Here is a 14,836-nt window from a genome sequence, read left to right on the forward strand (position 1 = left end):
GCCGAACACAACCCGATTCCCATCAACGGGGCTGTAGTGGAGCGGGTCGAGAGCTTCAAGTTCCTCGGTCCACATCACTATGGTGCAAACACACTAACCCAGTTGTGAAGGCACGACAACGCCTCTTACTCTTCAGGAGGTTGAAAAGGTTTGGCATGGGCCCTCAGATCCTCAAAAGGTTCTACAGCTGCACCATCGAGAGCATCTTGACTGGCTGCATCACCGCTTGGTATGACAACTGCTTGGCATCCGACCGCAAGGTGCTGCAGAGTGAGTACGGCCCAGTACATCACCGGGGCCGAGCTCCCTGCCATCCAGGACCTCTATACAAGTCGGTGTCGAAAATGTTTCAAAGACTCCAGCCCGTCCTCTCTGCGTCTGGAACCAACAGGACCCTGAACAGCTTCTACCCACAAGCCATAAGACTTCTAAACAAGAATGCTAAATAGCTAACCAAACTCTCTTGCACCAACTCTATACACACACACTGGACTCTACCCCCCCCCCCCCACGCACTGCTGCTAGTCACTTTACCCCTAACCTCTATGTACATTGCATACACACATTACCACCCTGTATATAGCCATGCTATTTTCCACTTCCTATATATAGCCATGCTAGTTTAAGTTTTCTTCATTATTCATCTATATTTCTATTTTTTTTAAAACAACTTATCTTTAACACTGCATTTCTGGAAAAAGGACCCGTAAGCAAGCATTTCACTGTTATTCTACACCTGTCTACGAAGCATGTGAGGAATTAAATTTGATTCTCAAGCTAAGAAAGGTAAGAAAATGAATGCTAATTGCTAACCTCTTCCTAGATCTGTTTGTGCTGTCTTGACAACGCATGTGGTCATTTGAAAAGAACTAGGAGTTGGCTATACAGCACAAACAAATCTGAGACCAGGCTATGATAGGCTAAATGCTCAATTATCTGGTGGTTTTCCTAGTATTTGATTTCACTCTAAACCCTCCATCCTCCCCATCTCACTGTCTGTCTCGCATGTCTGTCTCTCGACCACTTCTGCTTATTCTTTAGCGGTAAAGCCCTAGATTTCTACCGCGTCTGTCTGCGGTCTCTGGTTTTCATGGAAACGGTCGGAGCCATTGTGACAGACCACTTCTGCTGATGGGAATTGGAACTCTGAGGCAAGGCAGGTGTTACCGGAATCCTCTTCCCCCTTAGTTTTTTTCCAATTACTAAAAGTGCTGTGCTGTGGGATGGCTAGATGGAACAGCCCTCTGAATAAGGAAGCTTTGTGATCGTAGCGAATGACATGTTGTGTCCGTTCCAATATCCATCCAGAAATAATGTCCCTGCAGTGGTATGCTAGTGTAGATATTGGAAGATAGCCAAAGTTCTAGTACTGTATGTAGGTTACATTGCGACATAGTTGGGCAAAGATGAGTAGAGGTGGAATGTCCGTGTGTGAGAGTGTATTATCCTCTCTGCGACATGGGGGCGACTCTGAAGGGCTCTCAGGTGGAGGTGTGTTAGTAGGTATGTTAGTGTATAGAGGAAGATGTGTGTTGATGGTGGTATGGAGGTAGGTGTGTACTAACCTCTCTGAGACAGGTGTATATGGGACAGACCAGGACTCTGAAGGGCTCTCCAGCACTGGACCTCATTGTGCCAAACATCTCACACAGGAAGGTGATGAACCCCAACCAGCGCTCCACGTCAGATGCCTGCAGCTCCTCCCGACGAGAGAAGTCCTTCTGTAGAGGACAGAGAGGAGAGATTTAATGTTAGGGAGCAGAGAGATGAGATACTGTAAAAACACAACACAGCAGAGAAAAGTCCTTCGGTAGGGGACAGAGAGAGGGGTGAGTACAATGTTAACCAGGTTAAGAATAATTGTGACATATTTAAATTGTTTTATCAAGGTATTTCATTTATAAATCAGCCTCTGTTAAGCACATTCGCTTCACAACAATTTGGCTGATAGCCACACTTCCCAGCTTGAAATGAGTGCGCCTTACAAGACTGAGGTATCAGGTTGCATATCCACAGCCATTGGAAGCTGGGAAGACCCGCCTTAACTTTCATTCGCTGGCCAGACTGTCAATTTATGTCGGAAGGACACGTCGCCCCTTCATATTCCGGACAGCATTGGAAAACTAAGAACCTTCAGCATTGATAGCAACTAGTCCCATCGTTGTACGACAAACACAAATGGTTTTATTTCAAATTTAATTTTAAAAACTTATTTCAACCACTGTGTTCATCACAGACGGACGACTTTTAATTATTTATTTTTTTACCCCTTTTTCTTCCCAATTTCGTGGTATCCAATTGTTTTAGTAGCTGCTATCTTGTCTCATCGCTACAACTCCCGTACGGGCTCGGGAGAGACGAAGGTTGAAAGTCATGCGTCCTCCGATACACAACCCAACCAAGCCGCACTGCTTCTTAACACAGCGCGCATCCGACCCGGAAGCCAGCCGCACCAATGTGTCGGAGGAAACACCGTGCACCTGGCAACCTTGGTTAGCGTCCACTGCGCCCGGCCCGCCACAGGAGTCGCTGGTGCGCGATGAGACAAGGATATCCCTCCCGGCCAAACCCTCCCTAACCTGGTCGACGCTAGGCCAATTGTGCGTCGCCCCACGGACCTCCTGGTCGCGGCCGGTTGCGACAGGCGGACGACTTTTAAGGGAGATGAAATCTGAGATCGTATTAAATCAGTAGTCTCTGTGTTTTGTTTCTTATGCTTTGTACTTTTTGTGGACCCTAGTAAGAGTAGCTGTTCTGCAAAACCTAAAATTGGGGATCCAAATAAACTAAAAACGTTCAGGAGGGGAGGGATGCAAGAATCACAAAGCTGTGACACAAAAATAAGGCTACTTCTCCCTACCCACTAGCTATATGATGAATTGTTACAGTACTAATGTAACTGACATGGTATAGGATGACATTTGTGAATTTGATTGTAAATATATATATAGATGCGATTCTCAAATAAAATATTTCAGGCCCTATTCAACCATTTTTCATGAATGGGAACGTAATCATATATTGATATTTCATAATTGTGTATAGTATTTGTACTACAGTATGTCCTTGAGCTTGGGTCGTCAAAAGTGAGTTCATCTCAGCAATATTTTTTTACCAGAAAGGTGAGATTTCTATCTTTCTGGCACTATGAAGCATTACTATCTTGTCATGAAAAATGATCAAATTCGGGCATAGCCATATAGACATCCGGAAGATCAGCCATTAGCATTGAACATGTTAACACAATTATAAGTCAGTCCATACGTAGGGGACAGAAAGCACAGAGACACCTGAAAACCAAACTAGGGCACAGGGTATGCCTCAAGATATCCTTCCGTAGCAGCTAGAGAGAGGAGAGATACTGTGACTCCTTCTAGGGTAGAGGAAATGTATACTGAAACTCACTTTAAACTCAGAAGATCACCAGGGGTTGAGACCGAACAGTGATGCAGATCCAATGTGATCAGAGCCGCTTTCAGAAGGTCTCTTATTAACCCCACAGCACTGTACTTTACTTACTGTGTGCGCGCACACACACACACGCACACACGCACGCACACACAATTATTGTGCAACCAGGGGATGGGGGAGGGAAAGAATAATCTATGATTCATCCATAGAAAGGAGACTGATGTCTCAGTGCCTATCTTAATTTACACTCATGGAAATGGGCCTATATGGATAGGGCCAAATGTCAATGTCTCTAACAGAATAACTTCCAATGGTGGAAATTGAAAGAGAGCACTTGGGAGACTATGGGGAAGTTTTCAAAGCAAAGGTGAGGACACAACAGTTCACCTGATACAAGACTGAATGCAAACAGACAGTTGATGTTATGTGCATTTTACATTTATTGCACTTTTCACAGCATTTGTTGATAACAACACCTGAAAAAAACTCTGGATAGATTCAGTAAGATAATAAGAATATTCATTGAATGTTGGAGTAGGTGCAAGATAAGAAAAAAGTATCACAAGGGTTTGAGTGAGAGGTCTAACTGGTGTCTCCAAGTGGCCACACACCTCTCCAAACTGTGCACAGTTTCTAAGTAATTTCAATGCACTTTTATGACTCAAGGAAAGAGCATCCAATGATAAGGTGTTTTTAGCTCTCCTAGCTTGCCATTGAGGAACTGAAGCAAGCACACTTGTTTTTTTGTACACAATCCAAATAAGTTCCATTATAAATCGCAATCTGGTTCAGGTGGGCATCATTTGAACAGTAGCAGTGCGTGGGTAATATCACTGGGGAAGCCAAGCCTTTGACACTTTTTTTTTGCCGCGCCAGGACCATTCACAGTTGAGTTTGATCAGTTTAGCTCAATGCTGATTCGCACATTTTTTATATTTTTGTCAAGGGAGGTCAGATGCTCGCTGGCTTCCCTTGCCTTCAATGCTACGGGCGGCAACAATGTCATACTCGTTTGGACCAGACAGCATCAGATACAGTACATATGAAAAGTATTCAGACCCCTTCACTTATCCGCAAGTTACAGCCTTATTCTAAAATCAATTAAATCGTTTTCCCCCCCTCATCAATCTAGACACAATACCCCATAATGACAAATTGACCCTTTACTCTGTACTGTGTTGAAGCACCTTTGGCAGTGATTACAAGCTTGGCACACCAGTATTTGGGGAGTTCCCCCCATTCTTCTCTGCAGATCCTCTCAAGCTCTGTCAGGTTGGATGGGGAGTGTAGCGGCACAGCCATTTTCAGGTCTCTCCAGAGATGTTTGATCGGGTTCTAGTCCGGGCTCTGGCTGGGCCACTCAAGGACATTTGAAGACTTGTCCCGAAGACACTCCTGCGATGTCTTGGCTGTGTGTTTAGGGTTGTTGTCCTGTTGGAAAGTGAACCTTCGCCCCAGTCTGAGGTCCTAAGCGCTCTAGAGCAGGTTTTCATCAAGGATGTCTGTGTACTTTGTTTCGTTTATCTGTCCCCCGATCCGGACTAATCTCCCAGTCCCTGCTGTTGAAAAACATCCCCACAGCATGATGCTGCCACCACCATGTTTAACCGTAGGGATTAGAGGTTGACCGATTAATCGGAATGGCCGATTAATTAGGGCCGATTTCAAGTTTTCATAACAATCGGAAATCGGTATTTTTGGACACCGATTTTACCAACTTTTATTTAATCTATATTTAACTAGGCAAGTCAGTTAAGAACACATTCTTATTTTCAATGACGGCCTAGAAACGGTGGGTTAACTGCCTCGTTCATGGGCAGAACGACAGATTTTCACCTTGTCAGCTCGTGGGATTCAATCTGGCAACCTTACAGTTAACTAGTCCAACGCTCTAACCACCTGCCTCTCATTGTACTCCACGAGGAGACTGCCTGTTACGCGAATGCAGTAAGCCAAGGTAAGTTGCTAGCTGGCATTAAACTTATCTTATAAAAAACAATCAATCATAATCACTAGTTAACTACACATGGTTGATGATATTACTAGTTTATCTGGCGTGTCCTGCGTTGCATATAATTGATGCGGTGCGTATCGTTGCTCCAATGTGTACCTAACCATGAACATCAATGCCTTTCTTAAAATCAATACACAGAAGTATATATTTTTTAACCTGCATATTTAGCTAAAATAAATCCAGGTTAGCAGGCAATATTAACCAGGTGAAATTGTGTCACTTCTCTTGCGTTTATTGCACGCAGAGTCAGTGTATATGCAACAGTTTGGGCCGCCTAATTTGCCAGAATTTTACGTAATTATGACATAACATTGAAGGTTGTGCAATGTAACAGGAATATTTAGACTAATGGATGCCACCCCATAGATAAAATACAGAACGGTTCCGTATTTCACTGAAAGAATGAACGTCTTGTTTTCGAGATTATTGACCTAAGGCTCGCATTTCTGTGTATTATTATGTTATAACTAAGTCTATGATTTGATAGAGCAGTCTGACTGAGCGGTGGTAGGCAGCAGCAGGCTCGTAAGCATTCATTCAAACAGCACTTTCGTGCGTTTTGCCAGCAGCTCTTCGTTGTGCATCAAGCATTGCGCTGTTTATGACTTCAAGCCTATCAACTCCCGAAATTAGGCTTGTGTAACCGATGTGAAATGGCTAGCTAGTTACCGGGGTGCGCGCTAATAGCGTTTCAAACGTCACTCGCTCTGAGACTTGGAGTGGTTGTTCCCCTTGCTCTGCATGGGTAACGCTGCTTCGAGGGTGGCTGTTGTCGTTGTGTTCCTGGTTCGAGCCCAGGTAGGAGCGAGGAGAGGGACGGAAGCTATACTGTTACACTGGCAATACTAAAGTGCCTATAAGAACATCCAATAGTCAAAGGTTAATGAAATACAAATGGTATAGAGAGAAATTGTCCTATTCCTATAATAACTACAACCTAAAACTTCTTACCTGGGAATATTGAAGACTCCTGGTAAAAGGAAGCACCAGCTTTCATATTTTCTCATGTTCTGAGCAAGGAACTTAAACGTTAGCTTTCTTACATGGCACATATTGCACTTTCACTTTCTTTTCCAACACTTTGTTTTTGCATTATTTAAACCAAATTGAACATGTTTCATTATTTATTTGAGGCTAAATTGATTTTATTGATGTATTATATATTAAGTTAAAATAAGTGTTCATTCAGTATTGTTGTAATTGTCATTATTACAAATAAATTGAAAACATTGACCGATTAATCGGTATCGTTTTTGTTTTGGTCCTCCAAATCGGTATCGGCGTTGAAAAATCATAACCGGTCGACCTCTAGTGGGGATGGTATTGGCCAGGTGATGAGCAGTGCTTGGTGTTCTCCAGTTCTTGGTCACCTCCCTGACCAAGGCCTTTCTTCCCCGAAAGCTCTGTTCTTGGGGGGACTTTCAATGCTGCAGACACTTTTTGGTACCCTTCCCCAGATCTCTGCTTCGACACAATCCTGTCTCGGGGCTCTACGGACAAATCCTTCAACCTCACGGCTCGCTTTTTGCTATGACATGCACTGTCAACAGTGGGGCATTATATGTGTGCGCCTTTCCAAATCAATTTAATTTACCACAGTTGTACTCCAATCAAGTTGTAAAAACTCCCAAGGATGAGCAATGGACACAGGATGCACCTGAGCTCAATTTTGAGTCATATCAATGTGTCTGAATACTTACGTAAACAAGGTATTTATGTTTTTTATATTTACTAAATTTGCAGAAATGTCTAAAAACCTGTTCTCACTTTGTCATTATGGGGTATTGTGTGTAGATTGATGAGGAAATGTTTTAACTAATCATTTTTAGAATAAGGCTGTAATAACAAAATCTGGAAAAAGTGAAGGGGTCTGAATACTTTCCGAATGCACTGTAGACTGCCTACACAAAGAGCGACAGAAGGGCGCTGTTTCGCTCGCGTAGATGCTTTCTCCTGTGAGATACATTCAGCCTCTTGCGAACTGAAGGAAAATTATGAAACAAAAAAAAAACATAAATTATTTGATGTTGAAAAAAAAAAGTGGGTTAAATTTTGTTTGAATATATGCCACTGCATTGTAAAGCTTGTTCTGTTGCCAACATGGCTAGCTAAGTTATAAAATATGTTAGGATTTCAAAAGGCACTTTAAACAGATTGTAATTTTGGTGTGCTTAAAATGGAGTTGTGAGTGCATTCAAGTACGTGTTCCGCAGTTAATTGTCTCCACAATACGACAAACCTGTTTGTCTGTTATCTAGGCTTGGGCGGTATCTAAATTGTCATATCGTCCGTCTCTCATCCTGGGATTTGCGGAATTTCCCGCATAACACACAAAGGGGGGCTAAAATCACAAGAAAAGCTAATTGGGTCTCCATTACCAGAATGCTAACAAAATTAGCACAAACTAACAGCAAAAATCACAGAGTGAAAAAAAAACAGGGAGAAAATTGCAACTGTAAAGATAACTCACCTAGAGCTCTGACTTCTGGCAGAAAGCCATTATAAGATATCTGATGGCAAACACTTAGTAGTGAATTGTATACAAGTGTAACTCCATCACTTCATGTGTGCCGCACAACAGAGACTCGCTGATAGATATAGAACGCTATGGACACACCAGCTTCTGGTTTCTCCCGTTGTGCTATTGTGTGATTTGCTCAACTGTTCTGGGGAGGTACAGTAAACCTCAAATGTAAAATAATGTGACACGTGAAATTAAGAAAGCATTAACAAATTAAGAAACTTTTTTTTTTATCTCCTAATGTATTGCACATGTTGACTTAAAAAGTAGCTACAAATATTCAAATTTATTGCAACATTTCAATTAAATAGTTTTGACTGTATTGAAAAGCTCATGGGTGTGTGGTTTGCTTGTATGACATCAAAGCGGTATTTATTATAGTCCTCAACATCTCATCTTTTAGAACACATTGACTCCTCTAAATGTACAGCATTTCCCTCACTCAGACAACAAATGTGCAAAAGTAGCCCATTTAGTGGGAGGGACGGCGGCATCATCTTGTCACACACAGTGCTCAAGTTTATTACTGCTGTCAATCAAAGCCCATACAGCGCTGTGAGGCGGAAAACCTGAGCTCTGACGTCATGTATAGCATGTTAATGTAAGCCACTGCATTCAAAGTTAGGCGCTTATCAATGACAAATGTTTATACGGGTAATCTGGAGAAGCCAGTTGAAACATCTTGCCTAAAAGCCAGAGAATAACGTCTGGTTGGGTTATAGGGGGAATCCTTGACAACACCCTAATGGAAGAGTGGAACACAAAACAAACTCCAAGCAATATTCTATTTTTCAATGCGTAAGAGGAGATAATAGGTTTGCAAAGGGTCGGAAACTTTCCGGTAAATTTCTAGAATTTTCCCGGACATTTTCCATGGGAAGTTAAGACATGGAATTTGGGGAATTTTGCTTAAATTCATTTAAAAAAAAGTTAGCTTATAACAGTGAACCTTTTTTGTGGGATACACAAGGCAATTCTAGGTCTTGTGGCATATTTTGGTTAAACTATCCCCAATTCAATGGAATTGGAACCCTGCGCCATCGTGCATACATTTATTTTGTTCCCCCACACCAAACGCGACCACGGGTTAAAATATCAAAACAAACTCTGAACCAATTACATTAATTTGGGGACAGGTCGAAAAGCATTAAACTTTTATGGCAATTTAGCTAGCTAGCTTGCACTTGCTAGCTAATTTGTCCTATTTAGCTAGCTTGCTATTGCTAGCTAATTTGTCCTGGGATATAAACATTGAGTTATTTTACCTGAAATGCACAAGGTCCACTACTCCCGTCAATTAATCCAAACATAAAACGGTGAACCGAATCGTTTCTAGTAATTTCTCCTCCTTCTAGGCTTTTTCTTCTCTTGACTTCATATTGCGATTGGCATTTCATAAATTAGGTGCTTTACCACCACTGACCTTGTTTGTCTTTCAGTCACCCACGCGGGTATAACCAATGAGGAGATGGCACGTGGGTACCTGCTTCTATAAACCAATGAGGAGATGGGAGAGGCAGAACTTGCAGTGTGATCTGCATCACAAATAGAACAGACTTCTATTTTAGCCCTTGGCAACGCAGACGCTCCTTGGCGCGCAAGCAGCGTGGGTGCAATAAATATATTTTTTCAATAAATCATTTTTAAAATGTGCTTTATTTAACCAGGTAGGCTAGTTGAGAACAAGTTCTCATTTACAACTGCGACCTGGCCAAGATAAAGCAAAGCAGTGCGACACAAACAACAACACAGTTACACATGGAATAAACAAACATACAATAGAGGAAGTCTGTATACAGTGTGTGCAAATGAGGTAGGATAAGGGGGGTGAGGCAATAAATAGACCATAGTGGCAAAATTATTACAATATGGCAAATTAAACACTGGGGTGATAGATGTGCAGAAGATGAGTGTGCAAGTAGTGGTACTGGGGTGCAAAGGAGCTAAATAAATAAAATAAATAACAATATGGTGATGAGTTGGTTGGGTGGGCAAATTACAGATGGCTATGTACAGGTGCAGTGATCTGTGAGCTGCTCTGACAGCTGGTGCCTAAAGCTAGTGAGGGAGATATGAGTCTCCAGCTTCAGTGATTTTTGGAGTTCGTTCCAGTCATTGGCAGCAGAGAACTGGAAGTGAAGGTGGCCGAAGGAGGAATTGGCTTTGGGGGTGACCAGTAAAATATACGTGCTGGAGCGCGTGCTGCGGGTGGGTGCTGCTATGGTGACCAGTGAGCTGAGATAAGGCGGGGCTTTAATCTAGCAACGATTTATAGATGACCTGGAGCCAGTGAGTTTGGCGACGGATACAAAACGGATGGCACTTTGATAGACAGCATCCAATTTGCTGAGTAGAGTGTTGGAGGCTATTTTGTAATGACATCGCCGAAGTCAAGGATCGGTAGGATAGTCAGTTTTACTAGGGTATGTTTGGCAGCACGAGTGAAGTATGCTTTTTTGCGAAATAGGAAGCCAATTCTAGATTTAAATTTGGATTGGAGATGCTTAATGTGAGTCTGGAAGGAGAGTTTACAGTCTAACCAGACACCTAGGTATTTGTTGTTGTCCACATATTCTAAGTCAGAACCATCCAGAGTAGTGATGCTGGAAGGGTGGGTAGGTGTGGGCAGCGATCGGTTGAAGAGCATGAATTTAGTTTTGCTTGCATTTAAGAGCAGTTGGAGGCCACGGAAGGAGAGTTGTATGGCATTGAAGCTCGTCTAGAGGTTAGTTAACTTCTTATGGCTGGGGGCAGTATTGAGTAGCTTGGATGAATAAGGTGCCCAGAATAAACTGCCTGCTACTCAGGCCCAGTTGCTAATATATGCATATTATTCGTAGATTTGGATAGAAAACACTGAAGTTTCTAAAACTGCTTGAATGATGTCTGAGTATAACAGAACTCATATTGCAGGCAAAACCCTGAGAATAAAATCCAACCAGGAAGTGGGAAATCTGAGGTTTGTAGGTATCCAATATACAGCGTCTTTGGGGTCATATTGCACTTCCTAAGGCTTCCACTAAATGTCAACAGTCTTTAGAACCTTGTTTGATGCTTCTACTGTGAATAATGAGGGAAGGAGAGCTCTTTGAGTCAGGTGTCTGGCATGAGCTGATCACGCGAGTTCACGTGAGAGCGACCTGCGTTCCATCGCATTTCTGAAGACAAAGGAATTCTCCGGTTTAAACATTATTGAAGAGTTATGTTAAAAACATCCTAAAGATTGATTCTATACATCGTTTGGCATGTTTCTACGAACTGTAATGGATTTTAAAAACTTTTCTTTCTGACCGGCTCGTCATCAATTTGGATTTTGGAACTAAACGTGCGAACAAAAAGGAGGTATTTGGACATAAATTATGGACGTTATCGAACAAAACAAACATTTATTGTGGAACTGGGATTCCTGGGAGTGCTTTCTGATGAAGATCAAAAGGTAAGTGAATATTTATAATACTATTTCTGACTTCTTGACTCCACAACATGGCGGATATCTGTATGGCTTGTTTGGGCTCTGAGTGCTGTACTCAGATTATAGCATGGTGTGCTTTTTTCGTAAAGTTTTTTCGAAATCTGACACAGCGGTTGCATTAAGGAGAAGTTTATCTAAAGTTCCATATATAATACTTGTATCTTTTATCAATGTTTATTATGAGTATTTCTGTAAATTGATGTGGCTCTCTGCAAAACCACTGGATGTTTTGAAGGCAAAACATTACTGAACATAACGCGCCAATGTAAACTAAGATTTTTGGATATAAATATGAACTTTATCGAACAAAACATACATGTATTGTGTAACATGAAGTCCTATGAGTGTTATCTGATGAAGATCAAAGGTTAGTGATGAATTTTATCTCTATTTCTGCTTTTTGTGACTCCTCTCTTTGGCTGGAAAAGTGTTTTTCTGTGACTAGGTACTGACCAAACAATCGTTTGGTGTGCTTTCGTTGTAAAGCCTTTTTGAAATCTGACACTGTGGCTGGATTTACAACAAGTTTATCTTTAAAATGGTGTAAAATAATTGTATGTTTGAGGAATTTTAATTATGAGATTTCTGTTTGAATTTGGCGCCCTGCACTTTCGCTGGCTGTTGTCAAGTCGATCCCGTTAACAGGATCTCAGCCATAAGAAGTTCATTCCGACCACCTATCTAGAGCCATGCTAACTAAACACACTTTTACTAACCAGCACATGTTCAATTCCGACCACCTATCTAGCGCCATGCTAACTAAACGCACTTTTACTAACCAGCACATGTTCAATTCCGACCACCTATCTAGTGCCATGCAGTGTCCAAAGGGCCAGAAGTGTCCAAAGGGCCAGAAGTATACAGAATGGTGTCGTCTGCGTAGAGGTGGATCAGAGAATCACCAGCAGCAAGAGCATCATCATTGATGTACACAGAGAAAAGAGTCGGCCTGAGGATTGAACCCTGTGGCACCCCCATAGAGACTGTCAGAAGTCCGGACAACAGGCCCTCCGATTTGACACACTGAACTCTGTCAGACAAGTAGTTGGTGGCCAGCCATGGAAAAATGCTTATTAAAATTCTCAATTATCGCGGATTTATCAGTGGTGACAGTGATTCCTAGCCTCAGTGCAGTGGGCAGCTGGGAGGAGGTGCTCTTATTCTCCATGGATTTTACAGTGTCCCAGAACTTTTTGGAGTTAGTGTTACAAGATGCAAATTTCTGTTTGAAAAAGCTAGCCTTTGGTTTCCTAACTGCCTGTGTATATTGGTTCCTAACTTCCCTGAAAAGATGCATATCGCAGGGGCTATTCAATGCAAATGCAGGACGCCACAGGATGTTTTTGTGCTGGTCAAGGGCAGTCAGGTCTGGAGTGAACCACGGGCTATATCTGTTCATGGTTCTTAAAAATAAAACAAATGGGGCATGCTTATTTAAGATGGTGAGGAAAGCACTTTTTAAGAACAACCAGGAATCCTCTACTGACGGAATGAGGTCAATATCCTTCCAGGATACCCGGGCCAGGTCGATTAGAAAGGCCTGCTCGCTGAAGTGTTTTAGGGAGCGTATGACAGTGATGAGGGGTGGTCGCTTGACCACAGACCCATTACGGACGCAGGCAATGAGGCAGTGATCGCTGAGATCCTGGTTGAAGACAGCAGAGGTGTATTTGGAGGGCAGGTTGGTTAGGATGATATCTATGAAGGTGCCTGTGTTTACGGATTTGGGGTTGTACCTGGTGGGTTCATTGATAATTTGTGTGAGATTGAGAGCATCAAGCTTAGATTGAAGGATGGCCGGGGTGTTAAGCATGTCCCCACAGCTGGGGGCAGAAGGTGGTCTATAGCAAGCAGCAATGGTAAGAGACTTGTTCCTGGAGAGGTGGATTTTTAAAAGTAGAAGCTCAAATTGTTTGGGCACAGACCTGGATAGACAGAACTCTGCAAGCTATCCCTGCAGTAGATTGCAACTCCGCCCCCTTTGGCAGTTCTATCTTGTCAGAAAATGTTATTGTTAGGGATGTAAATTTCAGTGAATAGAATAATATAGATTTCTAAATGTATTTTGCGAAGCGTGCGGTGTAGTCAGCCCGTACTACACTGTCTGAGCCAAAGACTACATGATTTCTGGTACATTTTTGATTACAATCCTGGATGGGGTGAATATATTTTATATGACATACAGTTGAAGTCGGAAGTTTACATACACCTTAGCCAAATACATTTAAACTCAGTTTTCACAATTCCTGACATTTAATCTGAGTAAGAATAGCCCGTTTTAGGTCAGTTTGGATCACCACTTTATTTTAAGAATGTGAAATGTCAGAATAATAGTAGAGAATGATTTATTTCAGCTTTTATTTATTTCATCACATTCCCAGTGGGTCAGAAGTTTACATACACTCAATTCGTGTTTGGTAGCATTGCCTTCAAATTGTGTAACTTGAGTCAAACGTTGCGGGTAGCCTTTCACAAGCTTCCCACAATAAATTGGGTGAATGTTGTTCTTAGGCCCCTTTTCCACAACTTTGGAAGTATGCTTTGGGTCATTGTCCATTTGGAAGACCCATTTGCGACCAAGCTTTAACCTCCTGACTGAGGTCTTGAGATGTTGCTTCAATATATCCACATAATTTCCTACCTCATGATGCCATCTATTTTGTGAAGTGCACCAGTCCCTCCTGCAGCAAAGCACCCCCACAACATGATGCTGCCACCCCCATGCTTCACGGTTGGGATGGTGTCCTTTTTCCTCCAAACACCTTACTCAAATGATGTAAATTAGCCTATCAGAAGCTTCTAAAGCCATGACATCATTTTCTGGAATTTTCCAAGCTGTTTACAGGCACAGTCAACTTAGTGAATGTGAACTTCTGACCCACTGGAACTGTGATACAGTGAATTATAAGTGAAATAATCTGTATGTAAACAATTGTTTGACAAATTACTTGTGTCATGCACAAATGAGATGTCCTTACTTGCCAAAACTATAGTTTGTTAACAAGAAATTTGTGGAGTGGTTGAAAAATGAGTTTTAATGACTCCAACCTTAGTGTATGTAAACTTCTAACTTCAACTGTACATTATTTGTTGTTAACTAGTAAATAGTAGCCTACAGCAAAATGTGTCTCTAACTCGTTAACCATTTCTGCTAGTTGCTTGAGCCTGCTAACTGAGGAGTGTTAATTCACCTGTTTCCATACATGTTTCATTTTAAAACATTTATCTTACAAAGGAGTTGTTTGATCTAACTGTTTAACTATTTATCTGCACATGGAATTGTATTTATTTTTTGTACTCTTTTCTAATCTTTACAGGAAAATAACATGGGCATTATCTGATGTGTGGATACATTTCACTGCAGCAAATGTAGAAGGAAAAGATGTGTACATTTGCAAATACTGTGCCAAATCATATG

General features: G+C 41.8%; 1 protein-coding gene across 6 annotated transcripts in view; it reads right to left on the bottom strand.

Annotated features, from left to right (window-relative positions):
• Positions 1-14,836, bottom strand: part of LOC110523973 (CBP80/20-dependent translation initiation factor) — a 132,249-nt gene that overhangs the window by 25,972 nt on the left and 91,441 nt on the right. For all 6 annotated transcript variants that reach the window (XM_021603172.2, XM_021603176.2, XM_036977719.1 and 3 more), the window contains one exon: positions 1,566-1,721. In XM_021603172.2, coding sequence (XP_021458847.2) covers positions 1,566-1,721 — 156 coding nt within the window. The remainder of the gene's footprint in view (positions 1-1,565; positions 1,722-14,836) is intronic.

Source organism: Oncorhynchus mykiss, chromosome 5 (assembly GCF_013265735.2).
Source record: "Oncorhynchus mykiss isolate Arlee chromosome 5, USDA_OmykA_1.1, whole genome shotgun sequence".
In the NCBI taxonomy this organism is placed as follows: Eukaryota; Metazoa; Chordata; class Actinopteri; order Salmoniformes; family Salmonidae; genus Oncorhynchus; species Oncorhynchus mykiss.